This window comes from Dryobates pubescens, chromosome 17, assembly GCF_014839835.1.
Source record: "Dryobates pubescens isolate bDryPub1 chromosome 17, bDryPub1.pri, whole genome shotgun sequence".
NCBI classification, from domain to species: domain Eukaryota; kingdom Metazoa; phylum Chordata; class Aves; order Piciformes; family Picidae; genus Dryobates; species Dryobates pubescens.
The window spans coordinates 20,749,739-20,772,006 of NC_071628.1; the positions used below are offsets into that span (position 1 = coordinate 20,749,739).

The 22,268-nt window shown below is 63.7% G+C and overlaps 2 protein-coding genes across 2 annotated transcripts; one reads left to right on the forward strand and one right to left on the reverse strand.

The window, feature by feature from the left end:
- The first annotated feature begins 1,719 nt into the window (after window positions 1–1,719).
- Window positions 1,720–8,101, forward strand: DUOXA2 (dual oxidase maturation factor 2). The gene is made up of 6 exons (XM_054168777.1): window positions 1,720–1,866; window positions 2,001–2,058; window positions 4,208–4,342; window positions 5,166–5,379; window positions 6,859–7,073; window positions 7,785–8,101. The coding sequence occupies exons 1-6, from the start codon at window positions 1,720–1,722 to the stop codon at window positions 8,099–8,101; spliced, it is 1,086 nt and encodes a 361-aa protein (XP_054024752.1).
- Window positions 8,102–11,220: 3,119 nt separating this feature from the next.
- LOC104306220 (dual oxidase maturation factor 1-like) lies at window positions 11,221–21,325 on the reverse strand. Its single transcript, XM_054169066.1, has 7 exons — window positions 21,303–21,325; window positions 19,878–20,033; window positions 18,972–19,029; window positions 16,597–16,731; window positions 14,587–14,800; window positions 12,018–12,232; window positions 11,221–11,435 (listed from the first exon to the last, which is right to left on the reverse strand). The coding sequence occupies exons 2-7, from the start codon at window positions 20,022–20,024 to the stop codon at window positions 11,221–11,223; spliced, it is 984 nt and encodes a 327-aa protein (XP_054025041.1). The 5' UTR covers window positions 20,025–20,033; window positions 21,303–21,325.
- Window positions 21,326–22,268: the final 943 nt, after the last annotated feature.

Below are 22,268 nucleotides of genomic sequence, written 5' to 3' on the forward strand. Positions count from 1 at the left end.
TGCGACTGCATGGCAGCTCTGCCACTCCCTGCAGCTCTACCACTTCCTGCAGCCCTGCAACTGCATGGCAGCCCTCCTGCTCCCTGCAGCTCCACCGCTCCCTGCAGCCCTGCTGCTCCCTGCAGCTCTGCCGCTCCCTGCAGCCCTGTGACTACGTGGCAGCCCTGTGGCTGCATGGCAGGCCTGCTGCTCCCTGCAGCTCCACCGCTCCCTGCAGCCCTGCGACTGCATGGCAGCTCTGCCACTCCCTGCAGCTCCACCACTTCCTGCAGCCCTGCAACTGCATGGCAGCCCTCCTGCTCCCTGCAGCTCCACCGCTCCTTGCAGCCCTGCTGCTCCCTGCAGCTCTGCCGCTCCCTGCAGCCCTGTGACTACGTGGCAGCCCTGTGACTGCATGGCAGGCCTGCTGCTCCCTGCAGCTCCACCGCTCCCTGCAGCCCTGCTGCTCCCTGCAGCCCTGTGACTGCATGGCAGCCCTGCTGCTCCCTGCAGCCCTGCCACTCCCTGCAGCCCCGCGACTGCATGGCAGCCCTGCTGCTCCCTGCGGCCCTGTGACTGCATGGCAGCTCTGCCAGTCCAGGGCAGAGTCAAGATGAGGTCAGGTTGAGAGCAGCTGCGAAGCTCCCACCCACTTCCAGGGATTTGGGACCCAATTTTTTGTGGCTGAATGGCTCCAGGTTGGGTCTCACCTCGAAATGCAGTTAATGCTCTCTGCAGAAAATGATCTCACAATCAACTCTTCCCTGCAGGGAGGGAAGGAAATTGTGTTTGAGGCATTTGAGCTGTGCTGCTCCCTGGCTTGAGCAGGCTTCCAGCGGTGATGCTGTTAAAGCAGAGTCAAAGGACCGAGCGTGGATCTGATTAAGCCAGGAATGGGGAAGCTCTGGAACTGAGGTGCTGGTGGCACTGCAAAGCCATCTCTACTTTGTTGTCTCATCTAACTCCATTTCCTTCAGCCTTGAGCTGTGTTCCTGGTGTTCATGTCCTCCTTGGACACACATCCCCGCTCCAGAAGTTGCTTCTGGCCTCTCTGGATCAAGCCCAGGCAGAGTCCTCCCTCCCTGTATTGAAAATTTGCAGCTGCTGGAGCAAAGCCTCTTCAAGGAGGGGGGGTGGAAAGGAGGGGGGGTGGTGGCCTCTTCAGGGAGAGGGTGTGGAGATGGGGGTGGTGGACTTCGTTCTGCTTGGCACCCCTGGCTGGGGCTGATTTTGCCCCTGAAGTCAATGTGCTCAGCGGCTCTGTGTTGTGCTGGAGGAAGTCTTCGCCTGCTGGTGGTCACTGGCTCATGGACTTCCTCCAAGGGCACACCACAAAGCTTTCAGCCCTGGTTGCACCTTCTGGAGGGAAAGGCCCAGCTCTGGCTGGGGAGGAGCTGCTCAACAGGTTCCTGGGCTTGGGCTGCTTCTCAAGCTGCAGCAGGACAGGGACTTGCGGTTCCCCAGCTGCCACCGTCCCCGCGGGCTGACCGAGCCCTGCCCCAGGCCCCTCCTCTCCTTCACCAAGGCCTTTTGGGTGGCGTTTCCCTGCTGGGGATTATTTTCACCCTGTCCCTTTCCATCAGCAGAACATTTCCTTGTCCCTCTGGGGAGCTCTGAGGTGGACCTGCCACAGCTGGGTTGCCGCAGGGCTGAGCCGGGGCCGGCCGCCCCGGGCTGGAGGCAGCTGGGCAGGGTCCCTGCTGTGACCACCTCTCTCCCACAGGCTCCCGGGGCTGCAGGATGAGTCTCTTCGATGGCATCTACCCCTTCTACCCACAGAAGAGGAAGGCTGCAGTGTTTGACAGCAGCACCATCGTGGTGATCGTGGTCTTCCTAACACTGGCCTGCAGCTTCCTGCTCATCAGCCCTGGCATCCGCGGGCGGGCGGTGCGTCAGCCCTCCCCCCGCGCCCCGGCTGCTGGGGCACTGCCCGGGGCCTCAGGCCGAGGCAGAAGGGCAGCTGGGGCTGCTCCCCACAGCCTGGTGTCCCCCTGCCTGAGGTCCCCCCCCCACTCCCACAGAGGCTGTACTGGACTCTCCGTGTTCTCCTCAGCCTGGCCGTGGGGGCAGTGATCGTCGGTGAGTATCATAGTCTCATGGTATCGGTCAGGGTTGGAAGGGACTGCAAGGATCATCTGGTTCCAACCCTCCTGCCCTGGGCAGGGACACCCCACACTAGATCAGGCTGGCCAGAGCCAGTGTTGCACACAGAGTGTTGCACAGCCGCTGGGGGGGGGGACTCAGCCCTGCAGCAGGGCCTGCATCTGGCAAATGACAGCTCGTGGTCCCAGCTGTGGCCTGGCCAAGGCTGGCTGCAGGGTCTCCCCCTAGCCCTGCTCCTGCTCTTCAAAGCAGTCCCAAAAGGGCTTCCTCCACCCTGGCCCCGGGGCTGGAGCCTCTGGAGGTCTCTGTGGTCTCTTCTGAATGAAGAGTGAACTCCTCAGAGGTTGAACAGGCCCAGCTCTGGTGGGCTGCACAGCTCCACGTTCCTCTGACCGTGTGCAGGACACAGGAGCCTCCGCAAGCCCATGGATGAATTTGCTCTTGCCAGCTCACCGGCCAGGGGGTCCCTGCAGCAAGCACCCAGGCTGAGGCACAGGAGCTGGGACACAGGTGCCGTGGAGCTCAGTCCTTGCCTGAAGATCATCAACCCTGCTGGGTTCAGAGGTCTTTCAGAGACCCCACCCAGGTGTAGTTCACCACCATGCTCTGAGCTCACCATGGATGCATTTGGGATGTGAGAGGAGCCTTGCAGGGATGTGGAGTGAGCAGGTGGAAACAAAACACAGTTGGGGCAGAGGCTGAGGCAGGGGGGTAAAGATCTTCCAAGGAGCAAGGCAGGAAGTGCTGAAGGAGAGGATTTGATTTAGCAGAACCCAGGAAATCTGTAACAAGCAGGGCTGGGGGTGGGAAGCAGGTTGCGGTGGGAAGCAGGTTGCGGTGGGAAGCAGGTTGTGGGGGTTCCAGCGTGGACAGGGCAAGAGGATGTGGAAGCAAAAAGGCACTGAGGGCATAGAGGATGCCAGACAGGGAGAGCAACCAGCCCTGGCCCTAAAGCAAAGAAGCTCTCCTGCCATGAAGGACAGGACAGGTTACAAGAGTGCTTGGAGAGGGATGATGTAGGACAGCTGAAGTGACCCAGCCCCCTGGTTCCACCAGGCAGCAGAAGCAGAGAGTAGGGCTGCCGCCAGCCGCAGGACTCCGCTGGCTGGCACCTGGATCAGCCCAGGCTGCAGCGGTCAGCCTCCACCTGGGGAGGTCCATGGGCTGGGAGATGCCACCAGAGCTTCTGGGAGACATCCCAGCCATGGTGCCAGGCTGGAGATGGCAGAGAGGTGGAGGCCAGGGCTGGCTCCGCAGCCCTGAGCGGCGCAGCTCTGGTGAGCCAGCGCTGCTCCGGCTGCAGGGACACAGCTGGGTGCTGCTTGGGCACACAGGAGGAACTAACTGTGCCAAAGCCAGCCTCAGAGTTTCTGTCTGGTGGCAGCTGGGCACGTTTGACCCTGCAAACAGAGGAACATTCCTGCAGAGCTGCTGATGGATCAGTGCCCTCAGAAGTTGATTCAGCTCCTGGCCTTAGTCTTGGGCAAGCTCTCTTGTTCAGCCCGGGGTGAGATCATCACCGTCCCTTTGATCTCACCTCAGTGCTGGGAAACAAAAGCCCACCACAGAGCGTTTCAGAAAGGGACACCTCATCCCAAAGAGCAGGGGACCACCCCCCTGCCCGGTGGGACGGCTGTCAGAGCCCCGCCGGTGCTGGCCACCCCTCTCCCACCGTCTCTGCCTGGCGGTGCCGGCGGCGCGGCGCGGGGAGCACGGCAGCGCGATGCACTCACCCCTGCTCCTGAGCCCGAGGACAGCGCTCACGTCCCAGCCCTGGGCTCTGCCATGCTGCCTGTGCTGGGGAGCTCGCAGGGAAGTCCTGGAGAGGATGTCCCAGGAGGGCTCAGGTCATGGAGTTCATCCCTGTGACTGAGCTCCCCCACTCCCGGGTGCAGGGAGTGGATGCTCAGCGAGGGGAGGACATGAGCTCTGCCAGGGTGTGGAGCTGCTTGGAAGGCTTCTTCCAGCTGGAGCTGGTTGGGACACGTCCTGGTGGCTGAGTCAGCTCCTGCCCTCCCTACACTCCCTTGTGGTGCTGCCATGGTGGGAGCTCACCCCTGCACCTCCAGCCCAGCAGAGCCCGAGGCCAGCCCCTCTGTAACCAGAGCTTCCCTTCTGCCGGCAGTGGTGCAGTTCACAGGAGACTGGCAGAGTGGCTGGGTGAGGGCCAACACCTCCTACAAGTCCTTCAGCCCTGCCCTGGTGAGCGCTGAGGTCGGGGTGCACGTCGGCCTGGCAGGGGTCAACATCACACTGCTGGGTGAGTGCAGTGCCCAGCTGCCAGGAGTGCTCTGGGGGTGCCCTGGGGCTGCAGGGAGGCTGGGGCACAGCAGGGCTGGGGGAGGAGGTGACAGAAAGCAGCCCTGTGGAAAATGACTTGGGGGGGCTGGTGGGGGAGAAGCTGGCCAGGAGCAGGCAGGGTGAGCCTGCAGCACAGGAGGCCAAGGGCAGCCTGGGCTGCACCCAGAGCAGCACTGACAGCAGAGCCACAGAGGAGATTCTGCCACTGTGCTCTGCTGAGACCTCCCCTGCAGGGCTGTGTGCAGGCCTGGAGCCCTCAGCACAGGAAGGGCCTGGAGCTGATGGAGAGGCTCCAGAGGAGGCCATGAAAATGCTCAGGGGCTTGGAGCAGCTCTGCTCTGAGGCCAGGCTGAGGGAGCTGGGGGGGTTCAGCCTGGAGAAGAGAAGGCTCCAGGCAGACCTCAGAGCAACCTTCCAGTGCCTGAAGAGAGCTACAGGAAGGTTGGAGAGAGACTGTTCCCAAAGGCCTGCAGGGACAGCACCAGGGGCAATGGCTTCAAAGCAGAGCAGAGCAGATTGAGATTGGCTGTGAGGAACAAATTCTGCACCAGGAGGCTGCTGGAACACTGCAGCAGGCTGCCCAGGGAGGGGGTTGGGGTCCCAGCCCTGGTGAGTCTGGGTGGGGCTCTGGGCAGCCTGATCTCTCTGGGGATGTCCCTGCTGGCTGCAGGGCTGGGGCTGGGGGAGCTCTGGAGGTGCCTTCTGGCCTGGCCCATTCCATGCCCCCGTGCTGAGCCCAGGCTGAGCCGAGCCCAGGCTGAGCCCAGGCTGTGCCTCCCCAGGAGCCCCTGTGCGGCAGCTCAACGAGACCATCGACTACAACGAGTTCTTCAGCTGGGGCCCGGGGGCAGACTACGAGCAGAGCTATGTGGCAGGGCTGCAGAAGGGGCTGCCCAGCCCCATCCTCTACGTGGCAGAGAAGTTCCGGGCGCGGAGCCCCTGCGGCGTGCAGGGGCAGTACCGCAGCGCCGGCCGCTACGCCTCCATCACCCTCTGGTGAGTGCCAGCCACGGCCTGGCCCTGCTGCTGTGTGCCCAGGGGAGAGCCAGGCGCAGCAGGGCAGCCTGCTGCAGCCCCCCTGTGCAGAGGGCAGAGGGCAGCCTGTGGGGCTGGTGGTGTCAGGGCTTTGTCTAAGCAAGCTGTGAAGCTCTGCTAAGCCCAGGCGTGGTCAGCTGAGCTGCTGGAGAGGCTCCAGAGGAGGCCACCAGGATGAGCAGAGGCTCCAGAGAAGGGCCAGGAGGAGGAGCAGAGGGCTGGAGCTGCTCTGCTCTGGAGACAGCCTGAGAGAGTTGGGGTTGTGCAGGCTGGAGAGGAGAAGGCTCCCAGGAGAGCTTCTGGTGGCCTTCCAGGAGCTGCAGGGGGCTCCAGGAAAGCTGGGGAGGGACTTTGGAGGGTGTCAGGGAGGGATAGGGGTCTGGGACACCTCTGAGGGGGGCAGGAATCAGGCTTGGGGCAGGGAGGCAGCAATGGGCACTGCCAGTGCCCATTGCCAGAGGTGGAGGGAGAGGATCCAGAGGTGGAAGAGGTGGAAGCCTCCTGCCTGGAGGTATTGAAGGCCAGGCTGGATGTGGCTGTGAGCAACCTGCTGTAGTGTGAGGTGTCCCTGTCCATGGCAGGGGGCTTGGAGCTGGCTGAGCCTTGCGGTCCCTTCCAACCCTGACAGTTCTGTGGTTCTGTGGCTGCAGTGCTCCATCCCCAGGGAAGGAGCTGGAGCTGCTGCCCTGAGTGGTCCAGGGGGTCCTGTGGACATGTGCAGGACTTTGCCATCCCATCTGTGAGGATGTTCAGTGTCTAGGAGTGGGAGCAGATGCTGAGGGCCTGCTGCTGTTGTTCCTGTGGGGGAGATCTCAGCTCCTTGGCAGGGTCTGCTGGGCACCATCGTGCTGCTGCTCACCCAGGCTCAGGGGGAGCTGGTCCAGAGCTACCAGCACACTGTCCCCTCTCCCTCTCCCACGGGTTGTGGGGAGCAAGGGGCATTGCAGTGCTATTCCCCCTGCTTTGAGTTTGGCAGCAGGGATGCAGCAGCTGGGAAAGGGACCTGGCAGTGCCATGGAGTGAGAACTGCTGGCCTGGACCCGAAGGCTGCTTCTGAGCTGGGACACCTCAGCCAAGTCCAGAGCTGCTGGGAAAGCCTTTTGCCTGCTTCTGCCGTCGCGCCAGCCCCGTGTGCTGCTCCCTGGGCTCTGCACCGCCCCACACGTCGGGGGGGCAGGGAGCTGAGGGTGTCAGGGCACGTTGAGGGGGCTGCCGTGGCCCCCTGCAGGCTGCAGCCGTCTGCAGGCTGAGCCTCGGGTGGGGACAAGGCAGGATGCTGCCTGCGGGACACAGCGGTGCAGCGGCTGAGGGGCTCAGGGATGGCCGCAGAGCTCCCTGGCCTCAGGCATTGCCAGCTGCAGGTCTGAGCCCTGCTCCCACGCAGGGATCCCGGCCCGGGGCACCCGCAGGGCTCAGCTGCGAGGCTTCTCTGGTCCCCAGGGTGGCCTTCTGCACCTGGCTGCTCTCCAACGTGCTCCTCTCCATGCCTGCCCTGGTCTACGGCGGCTACACGCTGCTGCTCACCGGAGCCTTCCTCCTCTGCTCGCTGCTCTCCTTCGCCACCGTCAGCACCTCCCTGCCCTGCCCCATCCGCCTGGGCCCCGCTGCCCTGCACACAGCCTACGGGGGCTCCTTCTGGCTCACCCTGGCAGTGGGTAAGGACCCCCTCGCCAGGGCACACCACCCTGGCCCTCCTCTGGCTGGGCAAGAGCCCCAGGGCTTCACCCCCAGAAGCGGAGGTCAGAGCCTGGGCAGCACAGCCCAGCAGAGCCCCAGCCTGTGCCTGGGCACAGCAGGGCTGGCAGGGGGGTGGGGGGAGGGGGCTGGGAGGGGGAGGGGTGGAGAAGGCTGGCAGGGGGTGTGGGTGGAGGGGGCTGGCAGGGGGAGGGGTGGAGAGGGCTGGCAGGGGAGTGGGTGAAGGGGGCTGGCAGGGGGTGTGGGTGGAGAGGGGTGGCCGGGGGGTGGGTGGAGAGGGCCGGCAGGGGGGGTGGGTGGAGGGGGCTGGCAGTTGGATGAGCACCAACCCCATCTCAGGGGTTGCAGTCCCTGAGGTGCAGTCTTGCAGCTCCCTGGGTCTCTGGAGGCTTTCCCAACCCTCCTCTGCGACCCTCTCTAGCCGACCCTGCCTTGTCGGGGGGGGGTGGGGGGGTGGATGGGTTGGACTGGATCATCTCCAGAGCTCCCTTCCACCTGTGCCCCGGGAGGGTGGTCTGTCTGAGCGTGAAGGTGCTCAGCCGGGTCGAAGGCGCTCAGCACCTCCCGGGGCAGAAAGCCATCCCCCGGCCGGGCAGGGCCGCGGGGTGGGGGGTGGGAGGTGTGCTGCCGCCGCTCCCAGGGGTGCTCTCAGGAGGTTTGTCCGCTGCCAGGCTTGCTCTGCCTGCTGGCTGGGGTCGCCGTGGTCCTGCTGCACCGCTTCGAGCCCGACCTGCTGAAAACTTTCTTTGACGTCCGCGGGGAGCGAGCGGCGGAGTGCCGAGAGGGCACCGACGGCTGCCGAGAGGGCACCGAAGGCTGCCGCAGCCCTGCCCTGCCGAGCTGGGGACCGGCTCCCTGCGCCCTCTGCCCCGGCACCCCCCAGAGGAAAGCTTCTCCTGCTCCTTCTCCGAAGCTGGCCGCAAAAGGGCAGTGCAGGAGCTCTTGTGGATGGCCCCACAGAGCCTTTCCCCCACCCAGCTGCCTTTGAAGAGCGCCCTGAGCCCGGGCTGGGCTGGGCACTCGCTGAGCAGGACCTTTGCAGGCTGTCTCTGCCCGGCCGTGCCCTCTGGAACGGGGCAGAGAGCTGCCAGGTTGCCGTGGCAGCAGCTCACAGCTCCCGTGACGCGAGCTGCACACTCTCCTGGGCATCTCTGTCCCCGGAGATCTCCTGGAGATGCCTTCCTGCCCTGCCTTGGCACAGCCTGGTGCCTGCAGTGGCCAGCTCCCACGCCGGCTCAGGGCTGGGATGTGTCACCGGCAGCACCCAGAGCTTCAAAAGCTGCTGAACCCTGCCCATTGCTTTCCCAAGCCCCAGCCTTCAGGTGTGCCAGGCACAGAGCTGCCAGGCACAGAGCTGCCAGCCTGGCTGCTGCAGGAGCTCCAGTCCAAAGGCTGCTCCACAAACCCAGGCTGAGGGCACCTGGGGGGCTGCCAGGGGTGCTGTGGTGCTTGGGTTGTTTCCAGTTTCCAACTGGGGCTCTGTGACGTCAGAGTTGGAGCCCAGGGTGAGCCCCAGGACTTTCATCTGAACCCGGGGGGGGAGCTTCTTCAGCTGGAGGCAGGCTGCTGGAGCCCTGCAGCAGGCTGCCCACAGAGGTGGTGGAGTCTCCATCTCTGGAGACTTTCCTGTGGGGGTTCCTGTGTGACCCTCTCTAAGCTGACCATGCCTTGGCAGGGGGGGTTGGACTGCATCATCTCCAGAGGTCCCTTCCAACCCCTACCATGCTGTGGGCCAAAAATGTGCCCCAAGAAAGGAAGAGGAGGGAGGGAGAAGAGGAGGAAGGGAGGGAGGGAGGAAGGATGTTCCCTGCACCCAGCTGGGGCACAGCTGGGCTGGTTGGACTCAGTACAACCTGCAGGCCTGAGGCCAGGAGCCAGGCTCAGCTGTGGGAAGCAATGAAGGGCATCAGGCTGTGTGCTGCCAACCTGAAGATGAGCTCCAGCACCGAGCCTGGCAGGGGCTGGCACGAGGAGATGCCCAGCTGGGCACCTGGGCAGCCTCACTCCAATGAAGTAATTACAAATGAATGAATAGCTGAGGGGAGAGCAACTGATGTCATTTCCCTGGGCCTGAGCAAAGCCTTTGACACTGTCCTGCACCACATCCTGGTCTCCAGGCTGGTGACACATGGGTTTGATGGGTGACCACTAGATGGATGCAGAACTGGCTTGATGGCCGCATCCAAAGAGTGGCTGTCAATGGCTCCATGTCCCAGGGGAGGCCAGGGACAAGCAGAGTCCCTCAGGGATCAGTCCTGGGCCCAGGCTTGTTCAGCATCTCTGTGGGTGCCATGGACAGTGGCATTGAGTGCACCCTCAGCAGGTTTGCTGATGGCACCAAGCTGTGTGGGGCAGCAGACAGCTGGAGGGAAGGGATCCATCCAGAGGGACCTGGGCAGGCTGGAGAGCTGGGCACAAGCCAGCCTCAGGAGGTTCAACAAGACCAAGTGCAGGGTCCTGCAGCTGGGTGGAGGCAACCCCAGGCACAAATACAGGCTGGGCAGTGACTGGCTGGAAAGCAGCCCTGAGGAGAGGGACTTGGGGGTGCTGGGGGATGAGAAGCTCACCAGGAGCTCTCAGTGTGCACTTGCAGCCCGGAAAGCCAACCAGAGCCTGGGCTGCAGCAAGAGAAGTGTGGCCAGCAGGGCAAGGGAGGTGATTCTGCCCCTCTGCTCAGCTCTGGTGAGACCCCACCTGGAGTACTGCCTCCAGTTCTGGAGCCCCTATGACAAGAGGGATCTGGAGGTGCTGGAAGGTGTCCAGAGAAGGGCCAGGAGGCTGAGCAGAGGGCTGGATTGGTTGATGGGTTGGATGCAATGATCTTGAAGGTCTCTTCCAACCTGCTCCATTCCATTCCATTCCATTCCATTCCATTCCATTCCATTCCATTCCATTCCATTCCATTCCATTCCATTCCATTCCATTCCAGCTGGGGTTGCTTAGCCTGGAGAAGAGGAGGCTCAGGGGAGACCTCATTGCCCTCTACAACTCCCTGAAGGGAGGTTGGAGCCAGGAGGGGGTTGGTCTCTTCTCCCAGGCAACCAGCCCCAGAACAAGAGGACACAGTCTCAAGCTGTGCCAGGGGAAGCTTAGGCTGGAGGTGAGGAGAAAGTTCTTCACTGGGAGAGTTGTTAGCCATTGGGATGTGCTGCCCAGGGAGGTGGTGGAGTCCCCATCCCTGGAGGTGTTCAAGAGGGGATTGGATGTGGCCCTTGGTGCCAGGGTCTAGTTGTGAGGTCTGTGGGGACAGGTTGGACTTGGTGATCTTTGAGGTCTCTTCCAACCTTGGTGACTCTGTGAGACTGTGACACTGTGCTAATGTCTCTCAATAGCTGAGGGCTGGGGGGGAAGGAGGGGCCCAGGCTCCTTTGGGTGGTGCTCAGCAAGGAGACAACAATGGAGACCAACTGCAACCCAGGAGCTTCCACCTCAGCATGGGGAGAAGCTTCTGTGGGGTGAGGCTGCTGGAGGCCTGGAGCAGGCTGCCCAGAGAGGTTGTGGAGTCTCCTTCTGTGGATGCTCTCCAGACCCCCCTGGCTGTGTGCCTGGGTGCCCTGCCCTGGGTGCCCTGCCCTGGCAGGGCTTGGCCTGGATGATCTCTGGAGGTGCCTCCCAACCTCTCGTGTCCTGGGGCAGTGTGATCCTGGAGACAGCTCCACTCCTCCTGGGAGCTGCTGGGGAGAGCATCCCTGCACAGAGGAGACCTCCTGGGGGCCTTAAAGGTGGGGGTGCAGTCCTGGGGGGCTCTGCCTCTCCTGTGGGCCATCCCCAGGGGGCTGCAGCTCTCCAGTTCAGTGCCTGACCCTTGGGGAGGACTCTGGGCTGAGTCTGGGGTGGGCTGAGGGGAAGGGCAGGAGCCCCCTGCCTGGGACTGGGCAGTCAGCAGTGGGGAGGGACTCTCCTCCCCCCAGGAGCTCCTCCAGCTGCTGGTGACTCAAGGAACAGCCAACACCATGAGGACAAGCTTGTATTTGAGCCCCCTGCCCAGGCTTGGCTGCTGGCAGCTGCCTGGGGTCTGGCTCTTCCCCCCTGGGCTCCTGATGGGCCTGGGGCAGAGGGTGAGCTCAGGAGCTGCCCTGGCACCTTGCCCTGCCTCCCCCCAGGGCCTCACAGCTTGGTGGCTGGCACCTGGGGAAGCTGTGCCAGGGGGAGCAGCAGCACCTCCTGCACAGAGGAGCTGGCTTCAGCTGGCAGGAAGGCCTTGCCCTGCTCCTCCTCCTCTTCTCCCCTCCCCTGGTCCAGGTCAAAGACAACCTTCAGCTTCTCAGGCTGCTTGGAGCTCAGGATGATAATGCCCAGCCCCAGGACCAGGCACAGCAGCCCTGCAACATAGGGACAGCCATCAGCACCCCCTGCCCACCCTGTGCCACCCCTTGCCCCCCATCAGCACCCCCTGCCCACCCTGTGCCAGCCCCTGCCTCCCATCAGCACCCCCTGGCCACCCTGTGCCAACCCCTGCCCCCCATCAGCACTCTCTGCCCCCCATCAGCATCCCAGCCCACCCTGTGCCAGCCCCTGCCCCCATCAGCACCCTCTGCCCCCCATCAGCATCCCTGCCCACCCTGTGCCAGCCCCTGCCCCCATCAGCACCCCCTGTCCCCCATCAGCACCCCCTGCCCACCCTGTGCCAGCCCCTGCCCCCCATCAACATCTTCTCTGGGCACATGCCCATGGGGTCTGCAGGCCATGGCAGCCCTGGCACCTCTCTGGGCACATGCCCATGGGCTTGTGCTCAGGTAGGAGGCTGAAGGGCTGAGCAGCCTCTGGGCCGTGCCCAGGCAGCAGCAGCTGAGGGCTGAGCCCCAGCTGCAGGCTGAGCCCCAGCAGCACCCTGGGCACTGACCTGTGGCGAGTGCCAGCCAGAAGGAGGCTCCCTAGGCCCCAGCAGCAGGCTGGGCACTGACCTGTGGCGAGTGCCAGCCAGAAGGAGGCTCCGTAGGCCGTGTGCAGGGCAGCGGTGCCCAGGCGGATGGGGCAGCGGGCGGCGCCCCGGGCAGCCGAGAAGAAGAGCAGGGAGCAGAGCAGCAGGGTGGCTGTGAGCAGCAGCATGCAGCCCCCCCGGGGCAGGAGGGGCATGGAGAGCAGCAGCAGGGCCAGCAGCCAGGAGCAGAAGGCCATCCTGCAAGGGCAGAGCGGTGCTGAGCGGAGCCTGCCCCGGCTCCGCACCCTGCCCCGGCGGCTCCGCGGCGGCTCCCAGCCCCTGGCAGCCTGCTCCAGGCCATCCCCTCCAGCCCAGCCCCCTCTGCAGCTGCAGGGCTGCTGGAGAGGCAGCTCCATGCCTGGGGATGCTCAGTGTGGGACCTCACAGAGCAGCTGAGCCGGGGAAGGGCCTTGAGCACAAACCTGCTGAGGAGCAGGGGCAGTGCTGGGCACTGCTGAGGCTGCACCTTGAGTGCTGGCTGCAGTTGTGGCTCCTCACTGCCAGCAGCACACTGAGAGGCTGGAGCAGGGCCAGGGAAGGGCAGCAGAGCTGGGGAAGGGGCTGGGGAAGAGGGCTGGGGGGGGTTGGTGTGGAGCACAGGAGGCTGAGGGAGACCTCACTGCTCTCTGCAGCTGCAGGGAGCTGGGGTTGGGCTCTGCCCACATGCAGCAAGTGGCAGGCCAAGAGGAAAGGGCCTCAGGGTGTGCCAGGGGAGGTTCAGGTTGGACATTAGGAGACATTTCTTCCCTGCAAGGGTCCTGAGGCACTGGCCCAGGCTGCCCAGCAGGGTGGGGGGGTTCCCATCCCTGGAGGTGTTTAAAAGCCCCCTGGGTGCAGTGCTGAGGGAGGTGGTTGGGTGGCAGTTGTTTAGCAGCAGGGCAGGTGGGGGGAGCTCTGGGGGAGTGACTGGCCTGGATGGTGGCAAGGGAACCTTCCAGCCTCAGCAGCTCAGTGATTCACACAGCCCTGAGCATCCTGAGGTGGCTCTGACCCTCAGCCCTGAGCATCCTGAGGTGGCTCTGACCCTCAGCCCTGAGCATCCTGAGGTGGCTCTGACCCTCAGTCCTGAGCATCCTGATAGAGCTCTGACCCTCAGCCCTGGGCATCCTGAGGTGGCTCTGACCCTCAGCCCTGAGCATCCTGAGGTGGCTCTGACCCTCAGTCCTGAGCATCCTGATAGAGCTCTGACCCTCAGCCCTGAGCATCCTGATAGAGCTCTGACCCTCAGCCCTGAGCATCCTGAGGTGGCTCTGACCCTCAGCCCTGAGCATCCTGATAGAGCTCTGACCCTCAGCCCTGAGCATCCTGAGGTGGCTCCGACCCTCAGCCCTGAGCATCCTGATGTGGCTCTGACCCTCAGCCCTGCCATGGGCAGGAGACTGGAGCAGAAACCTCTGGAGGTGCCTCCAGGTGCTGCCCCAGGCAGTTTCCCTGCACTCAAGGTGAGAGCAGGCACAGAGAGACCTTTGTTTGCAGAGCCTCCCGAGGAGCCCTGCCCAGGGCTGATTCAGCGCCTGGAGAGAGCCCAGCTGCCAGCCCTGCCCTGTGCCTGCCCCTGGGCTGGGCTCAGTGGGGAGCTGAGCCTGGCAAGCTCCCCTGTTTCCAAGGACTACAATGACAGATGAGTTCATCTCCACATCCCTGCCCTGGGAAGCACAGGGCTGGGCAGGGTGAGCTGTTCCTGCCCAAGGAGATCTGGGCAGGCACCGGCAGCATACATCTGGGGTGGGGGCCCTGGGGGGAAGGGGGCAACACTCTCTCTTCCCCTCCCCACAGCTTCTCAGGCCCGTGGGGATGCCCTGAGGCTCCAGCACCACATCACACACCCATGCTCTGAGTTGCACACCACCAGCCAGCCTCTGAGCATCCCCTTCACAGAGCCCTTCACTGCCAGCGGCAGTTCTCTCACCCTCTTGGAGCCAGGGGATGCTGGTCATGGAATGGTTTAGGTAGGAAGGGACATGGAGGATCAGCCAGCTCCAGCCCCTGCCAGGGGCAGGGACACCTCCCACCAGCACAGGCTGCTCAGGGCCTCATCCAGCCTGGCCTGAAACACCTCCAGGCAGGAGGCAGCCCTGGGCAACCTGTGCCAGTGTCTCCCCATCCTCACTCACAACAATTTCTTCCTCCTCTCCACTCTCAGTCTCCCCTCTCCCAGCTCAAAGCCATTGGCCCTCAGCCTGGCCCTCCCAGCCCTTCTCCACAGTCCCTCCCCAGCTCTCCTGGAGCCCTTCAGCTGCTGGGAGGCTGCTCTGAGCTCTGCCTGGAGCCTTCTCTTCTGCAGGCTGCACAGCCCCAACTCTCCCAGCCTGGCCCCACAGGGGAGGCTCTGCAGCCTCTGCTCCTCCTGCTGGCCTCCTCTGGAGCCTCTCCAGCAGCTCATCTGACCATGCCTGGGCTTAGCAGAGCTTCGCAGCTTGCTTGGACGAAGCCCTGGCACCACCAGCCCCACAGGCTGCCCTCTGCACAGGGGGGCTGCAGCAGGCTGCCCTGCTGCGCCTGGCTCTCCCCAGGGCACACAGCAGCAGGGCCAGGCCGTGGCTGGCACTCACCAGAGGGTGATGGAGGCGTAGCGGCCGGCGCTGCGGTACTGCCCCTGCACGCCGCAGGGGCTCCGCGCCCGGAACTTCTCTGCCACGTAGAGGATGGGGCTGGGCAGCCCCTTCTGCAGCCCTGCCACATAGCTCTGCTCGTAGTCTGCCCCCGGGCCCCAGCTGAAGAACTCGTTGTAGTCGATGGTCTCGTTGAGCTGCCGCACAGGGGCTCCTGGGGAGGCACAGCCTGGGCTCAGCCTGGGCTCGGCTCAGCCTGGGCTCAGCACGGGGGCATGGAATGGGCCAGGCCAGAAGGCACCTCCAGAGCTCCCCCAGCCCCAGCCCTGCAGCCAGCAGGGACATCCCCAGAGAGATCAGGCTGCCCAGAGCCCCACCCAGACTCACCAGGGCTGGGACCCCAACCCCCTCCCTGGGCAGCCTGCTGCAGTGCTCCAGCAGCCTCCTGGGGCACAACTTGTTCCTCACAGCCAATCTCAATCTGCTCTGCTCTGCTTTGAAGCCATTGCCCCTGGTGCTGTCCCTGCAGGCCTTTGGGAACAGTCTCTCTCCATCCTTCCTGTAGCTCTCTTCAGGCACTGGCAGGCTGCTCTGAATTGTGCCTGGAGCCTTCTCATCCCCAGGCTGAACCCCCCCAGCTCCCTCAGCCTGGCCTCAGAGCAGAGCTGCTCCAAGCCCCTGAGCATTTTCCTGGCCTCCTCTGGAGCCTCTCCATCAGCTCCAGGTCCTTCCTGTGCTGAGGGCTCCAGGCCTGCACACAGCCCTGCAGGGGAGGTCTCAGCAGAGCACAGGGGCAGAATCTCCTCTGTGGCTCTGCTGTCAGTGCTGCTCTGGGTGCAGCCCAGGCTGCCCTTGGCCTCCTGTGCTGCAGGCTCACCCTGCCTGTTCCTGGCCAGCTTCTCCCCCACCAGCATCCCCAAGTCCTTTTCCTCAGGGCTGCTTTCTGTCTCCTCCTCCCCCAGCCCTGCTGTGCCCCAGCCTCCCTGCAGCCCCAGGGTGCTCCTGGGGCCGTGGCTGGGGCAGGAGCTGCAGGTGGGCACTGCAGACTCTGTGGTCTCATTGAGCTGTGTGCTAGGTAAAGCCCAGCCCAGGAGGGGCTGGCTGGAGAAAACCTAGCCTCAGGTGGGCAAAGAAACCTGATGGAGGTGGGCAGAGAGAGCTGGCCCCCTCCAGGGGGAGGGGTCCCCAGGTCAAAGTCTCGTCCACTTCCACTCCCTGTCCACAGCCCTGTTTAAGGGGGGACCGTTTGCTGCCTTGCTCTCTCTTTCCTGCCCTTGGCACTCTGACTCCCTCCTGCTGCTGGTGCTGTTGACCATGTGGTGGGGCCTGCTCCATGCTGTTCCTAAGGGTCCTGCACCTCAGAGGCAGAGAATCCTTTGCCAGCTGTGTCTGGTTTCCTTACACCTCTGTAACCTTCCTTGTCCTGAGATGCTTTTAGCTTTTGCTTGACTTACCTTTTCTCTTCCCAATCGATTCCAGACTGTTCTTCCCTTGCTTTACCTCTCTCTTCCTCTCCTGCCTAATTAGCTTTCCCTACTGGGAAAAGGGGAGAGGGGAGGCCACCTGAATCTCTTCCTTTGGGCTTCTTGGCTCCAGGAAAGGCTTAGAGCCCAGCCAGCTGGCTCACCAGGTCTCCTGCCAGGTGTTGAGAGCTGAGGAGCTTCCCCAGCCTGAGAGACAGCCCCAAGACCTCCCACTGGGGGGTAACCAGGTGCCAAACATGCCCCCAGCCCCCTCCTGCTCAGATAGCATAGAATCATAGCATCAAACAGCTTGGAAAAGACCTCAGAGGTCATCAAGTCCCAACCTGTCACCCAACACCTCCTGACAACCCAACCACGGCTCCAAGTGCCACATCCAATCCCCTCTTGAACACCTACAGGGACAGGGACCCCACCACCTCCCTGGGCAGCACATCCCAGTGGCCAATTCCTTTTGCTGGGAAGAACTTTCTCCTCCCCTCCAGCCTAACCCTCCCCTGGTGCAGCTTGAGGCTCCCCCAGCACTCACCCAGCAGTGTGATGTTCAGCCCATCCAGGCCAATGTGCAGCCCCACGTCCACGGTGACCAGGGCAGAGCTGAAGGACTTGTAGGAAGCGTTGGCAGTGACCCAGCCTGTCTCCCAGTCCCTGCCAAACTGCACAGCTGTGGAGACTCCAAAGGTTAGCCATGGCCTGGCAGCAGGACCCCTGGTGCTGGAGGTGCCTGCCAGGCCGGGCAGCAGGGCTTCGGCACCACCTCCCCTGTGGCGGCAGATTGAGGCTGGGTGGCTTGGAGAAACCCCAAAGCTGAAGGCCTCCAGCAGCTGGAGGGGCCCAGGAGGTGGAGCAGGAAGGCTGTTTCATGCCCTCAAGTCCTGCATCCCTGCACAACTGGCTGCATTTTCAGTTTGCTTCCCCTTTGTGCCTCCCTCCCTGCCTCCCTCCCTGCCTCCCTGCCTCCTTCCCTCCCTCCCTGCCTCCTCTGCAGCGTGCTCTGATCTCATGGTTTGTGGTGGCCTTAGGCTGTGCCTTGACATTTTAGCTGCAGATTCATAGCATAGTATCAGTCAGGGTTGGAAGGGACCCCAAGGATCATCTAGTTCCAACCCCCCCTGCCATGGGCAGGGACACCCCACACTAGATCAGGCTGGCCAGAGCCTCGTCCAGCCTGGTAGTCTGAAAGACTTAGCCTCCTTAAGAGTATTGTAGGGTGCTTGACAGCCCTCAGCCATCTCCATTAAGCTAGCTCAGTTCTGTCAAAGAACAGAGAAGCCCACAAATGGCTGTGGGCTCACTGCTCTTTGGTGGAATCAGATTCCATAGGCAAACCTCAAGAGCAGACCCAAGAAAGACAGCTTGCAGGAATCCACTGAAGCTATGGTCAGCTCCATTTAACAGCTTGGTCATTAACACATCCAAGGGCCAGGGGCTGCACATTGGCCACAGCAACCCCAGGCAGGGCTGCAGGCTGGGGTCAGGGTGGCTGGAGAGCAGCCAGGCAGAGAGGGACCTGGGGGTAGTGGTTGAGAGTAGGCTGAACATGAGCCAGCAGTGTGCCCAGGTGGCCAAGAAGGCCAAGGGCATCACAGTGTCACCGAGGTTGGAAGAGACCTCGAGGATCATCAAGTCCAACCTGTCCCCACAGACCTCATGACTAGACCATGGCACCAAGGGCCACATCCAATCCCCTCTTGAACACCTCCAGGGATGGGGACTCCACCACCTCCCTGGGCAGCACATCCCAATGGCCAATTCCTCTTGCTGGCAAGAACTTTCTCCTCACCTCCAGCCTAAACCTCCCCTGGCACAGCTTGAGACTGTGTCCTCTTGTTCTGGTGCTGGGTGCCTGGGAGAAGAGACCAACCCCCTCCTGGCTACAACCTCCCTTCAGGGAGTTGTAGAGGGCAATGAGGTCTCCCCTGAGCCTCCTCTTCTGCAGGCTAAGCAACCCCAGCTCCCTCAGCCTCTCCTCCCAGGGCTGTGCTCCAGACCCCTCCCCAGCCTCCTTGCCCTTCTCTGGACACCTCCCAGTGTCTCAATGTCCTTCTTAAACTGAGGGGCCCAGAACTGGACACAGCTCCATTGCAGAGTGGAGCTTTTTGCTTGTAAATCCAGCTTCATTTGCTTCCAACTGAGCTGGTCTGGCAAAGCTACTGCTGGGTGGGGGGAAACTTCAGCCCACCACGGTGGGGGAGAGCTTGTCTCTCAGCCTGGGCTGGCAGCAAGTTTCCAGCTGGGCCTGGGGAGCCTGCAGCAAGCCTGGCTCAGCCTGCAGTAAGCCTGGCTCTGGGCCTGGGCAGTTTGGCTGCTCCTGGGCTGCTGGGGCTGCGTGGGGTGGAGGCTTCTGGAAGGCTCTGGAAGGTCCTGGCTTGGCAGGCCCAGGTGGATTCCTTTCACCTGAGTGCCTTTTGTGCCTAGGTGCAAATGGAATTCCCCTTTGGGCTGCCAAGACAGCGTGGAGCATTCCTTGGAGAGGGTAGAACCTTCCTGTCCTCTTGCCCTGGGCAGCTCCACCCCAGGGCACACATCCCAGAGGCAGGACCTGGGGGGTGAGCCCCAAGCCCTGCGTGGCCTTCCCCGACCTCAGCCCCGGCTCACCACCCTGAGAGCCACACTTGGGTTGGCTTCTCCAGCACAGCAGCTATGCCACAGGGGCAGCAGGGCTGGCACTGCCCAGGCACTGCTCCTCCTCTTGCTCCTGGAGCCTGCCCTGGGGCTGGCCCCTTGGAGAGGAGGGGGATGGCTGCTGGCACCTCCCTCCACTCGCTGCAGCCAGGCACCAGGCACAGATGGGAGCAGGTCCTCCTCAACCACTCATCCCCTGGGCTGGAGCTGGGGCCTGGCTGCTCTGCTCAGCCTCCTTCCCTTTGCTCCTCCATCTCCCCCCAGGCCCCAGGCACTCACTGAGGACCACAGCTCCCACGAAGAGGCTCAGCACCACCCGCAGGAACCAGAAGAGTCTCTGTGGAGGAGGAGCAGGGCAGGAGGACACAGCTCAGTCAGATTTGGCCATCAGGACCTCAGCACCAAGCAGGATGTTTAGAAATGCCAGCTGCTGAGCCATGGTCCTGTCCTCTCCCTGGGGGGGGGGGCACACCATGGTGTCACAGGGGCCACAGGTGGCTGTGAGCATCCCTGCCACGGGGTGGGGAAGGCAGCAGGGAGATCAGAGCAGAGAAAGAAGGTCAAACAACCAAGTTGGGCAAGCTGTGCCTTCCCCTTCCTGGGAAGGTGATGGAGACACTCCCTGGGATAGCTCTGAGCTGGGATTCCCACAGTCACCCAAAGCTCTCCTGCTGGCAGCTGGCCACAGCTGGAGGCAACAGCCAGGGCTGGGGGTTTGCAGCCTGTCCCCTGGGTGGGGGAGATGCCTCTTGGGCAGCTCTGCTGCAAAGCAAGCAGCAAGCAGGGATGCAGCAGGCAGGTGGTGTGCCCGCAGCAGGGCCAGGCGGGCAGCGCCCCGCGGGCGGCGCTGGGCACGCGTGCCCCACACCTCCCCCCGTCAGTGGGGTTCTGGGGAAGGTGGAGCAAGGCCTTGGGCCTCACCCTGTTTTTCCACTGCTGTGAAATCACTCAGGCTTGCTCAAAGCCAAACCCAGCTGAGCTCAGAGCTGGGTGCTTGGGAGCTGGAGGTGGGGGAGATGGGAGGGGAGGATGGGCTGAGACAGAGCTCTTGCTGCAGGCCTCCCAGCCCCGACCGCGGAGCTGTGGGCACCTCTGCCCCCCCAGGTCTGGGGGTTGAGGCTGGGAAGGAGGAGGCCTGTGGGATGGACAAGCAAGGGAGCAGAGGCCCCCAGCCCCACCACTTACCTTCCTGCCCCGGATCCCAGGCAGGATGATGATGAAAGTGACCAAGAGGGAGAGGAAGACAGAGAGGATGGTGGCCCGGGTGGTGTCGAAGAGGAAGCCAGCCCTGGGGCCAGGGTAGAAGGGGAAGGAGCCATTCCACAGGGTCATCCTGCTGCCCTGGAGGGATGGAAATCAGCAGCTGGAGGGACATTGGAGACAGCATCAGCTCTGTGCCCCCAGCCGGCCTGCAGCACGGAGCCAGCGCCTGTCCCCGCCGCCCGCCCCGGGCAGGGCTGAGCCTGCAGCTCCAGAGCACAGCTCACAGCCTCTCAGACCTGCCAGCACTGCAACAGGCCTTTGGGATCATGGCACTGGCAGGCCCCTGACTAAAGCACAGCCCTCAGCACCACATCTCCATGACCCTTAAGCGCCTCCAGGGATGGGGCACCCTGCCTGGGCAGCCTGGGCCAGGGCTGAGGATCCTTGCTGGGATGAAAGGTTTCCTCCTCTCCAGCCTCAGCCTCCCCTGGCACAACTCCAGGCCAGTTCCTCTCCTGCTCTCACCTGAGCCTAGGGAGCAGAGCCCAAGCCCAGCTCCCTGCAGCCTCCTCTCAGGGAGCTGCAGAGAGCAATGAGGTCTCCCTCAGCCTCCTCTGCTCCACACCAACCCCCCCCAGCTCCCTCAGCTGCTCCTCCCCAGCCCTCTTCCCCAGCCCCTTCCCCAGCTCTGCTGCCCTTCCCTGGCCCTGCTCCAGCCTCTCAGTGTGCTGCTGGCAGTGAGGAGCCAGAGCTGCAGCCAGCACTCAAGGTGCTGCCTCAGCAGTGCCCAGCACAGGGCACAGTCCCTGCCCTACTGGGGGGCCCCTGTTCTCCAGACCCCTCCCCAGCTCCCCTGCCCTCTGCCCCCTGGGGTCCATCCCAGGGCAAGGCAGGTCTGCAGTAGCTGGGCACCCAGCACAGTGCTAGGCTGTGCCCAGTCTGTGCCCCCATCCCTGGCTCTCTCCCACTCCTGCTCTCTGGTGTCCTGCTGTGCTCCCACCCTCCCTGGCCAGGCACTGGCTGCAGCCTGGCTGCATCCCGGGGGTGCCAGGCTGGCTGAGTCACCAGGCTGTGCCCGGCCAGGCTGCTCCCCACTGCACCACGGCACAGGCAGCTCCCCGCCCTGCGGGGAGCCAGGGGCACCCCAGAGGGGCAGAGAGAGTGCCCATCCCTGGCAGCAGGCTGCCAACCCCCACCTGCCCGGCCCCCTGCCCGGGAGCTTGCTGGCAGCCGTGCCACGGCGGGCAGGGCGATGCTGCTCTGGAATCCGGCAGCGGAGCTTGGCACAGCCCTTGGCACAGGCGCTGCCCTGCTGGGAGAGGGGTGCTCAGCACCCCCCGGGGGCAGGGCCTGTGCCAGGAGCAGCTGCAGAGGTCCCCACGTCCCCCATCCCCACGCCAGACCTACCTGCAGAGCTGCTGCTGCCTCTGTGCCCGCTGCCTCCCCACCCGCGGGCGGGCTGCCAGCCCGGCGTGGCACCCGGCTGCTCCTGCCAGGGCTTGGAGGGTGCCTGCCTCCAGAGCTGCTGCCTGCTGCAGCCCTACCCAGGCAGCTCTGCCCTCTCCACGCCGAGCCCCGGGGCAGGCAGGCTGCCAGGCAGCCTTGCAGGGGTGAGTGCTCCAGGGTGGGCTTTGCCTCTCTGCCTTCCCCTCCCTGAGCTTTTCCTGCCGCAGGGGAACTCCAGCTCCTCCTCCTGGCAGGAAGACCCTGGGACCCCAGGCTCCTGGGGAGCCTGCCGAGGAGAGCAGCAGAAGGTTTAAAGCCTCCCCTGCGCTGGCTGCCTGCTGAAGCATCTCAGCTGAGCTCCTCCAGCAGGGGCTGCGGCTGCAGCCTGCTCACTGAGCTCGCTCCTGACTCCCTCGGCCCAGGGGCAGTCTCTGCGGAGGTCCTGAGCTGTCTCTTGGGCACCGGCAGCTGGCAAAGCAGCTGCAAAAAAACCCCAACAGAGCAGGAGAGGGGCCCTGATCTGTGTGTGCCCAAGGTGCTCTGGGTCCTCACCTGGCCCTGGAGTGGGGATCATGGAGCCTGAGAGCCCTGCAGAAGAGCAGACCCAGAGGGGATCTTCTCATTGCTCAGCAAGCAAAGGAATTTTCCCTGCTCTCCAACCTAAGCCTCCCCTGGCACAATTCCAGGCCAGTTCCTCTCCTTTGGCTCCAGCCTCCTCTCAGGGAGCTGCAGAGAGCAATGAGGTCTCCCTCAGCCTCCTCTGCTCCACACCAAACCCCCCAGCTCCTCCCCAGCCCCTTCCCCAGCGCCGGTGCCCTTGTTCAGCTGAAGGGGAGGCAGTTGCCAGCGTGGGGGTGGTGACACAGGATGAGAAGTGACCTGGCCAGGGCTGGACCAGCCCTTGTGGCGCTCCCTGGAGATGGGAGA

Coding starts and splice junctions, on each gene's coding strand:
- LOC104306220 (XM_054169066.1), bottom strand. CDS start 20,024: ATGACCCTGTGGAATGGCTCCTTCCCCTTCTACCCTGGCCCCAGGGCT. Junction 19,030..19,877: donor CTGGGATCCGGGGCAGGAAG/GTAAGTGGTGGG, acceptor CCTCCTCCACAG/AGACTCTTCTGGTTCCTGCG. Junction 12,233..14,586: donor TACGCCTCCATCACCCTCTG/GTGAGTGCCAGC, acceptor CTGCCCTTGCAG/GATGGCCTTCTGCTCCTGGC.
- DUOXA2 (XM_054168777.1), top strand. CDS start 1,720: ATGAGTCTCTTCGATGGCATCTACCCCTTCTACCCACAGAAGAGGAAG. Junction 2,059..4,207: donor CGTGGGGGCAGTGATCGTCG/GTGAGTATCATA, acceptor TTCTGCCGGCAG/TGGTGCAGTTCACAGGAGAC. Junction 4,343..5,165: donor GGTCAACATCACACTGCTGG/GTGAGTGCAGTG, acceptor GTGCCTCCCCAG/GAGCCCCTGTGCGGCAGCTC.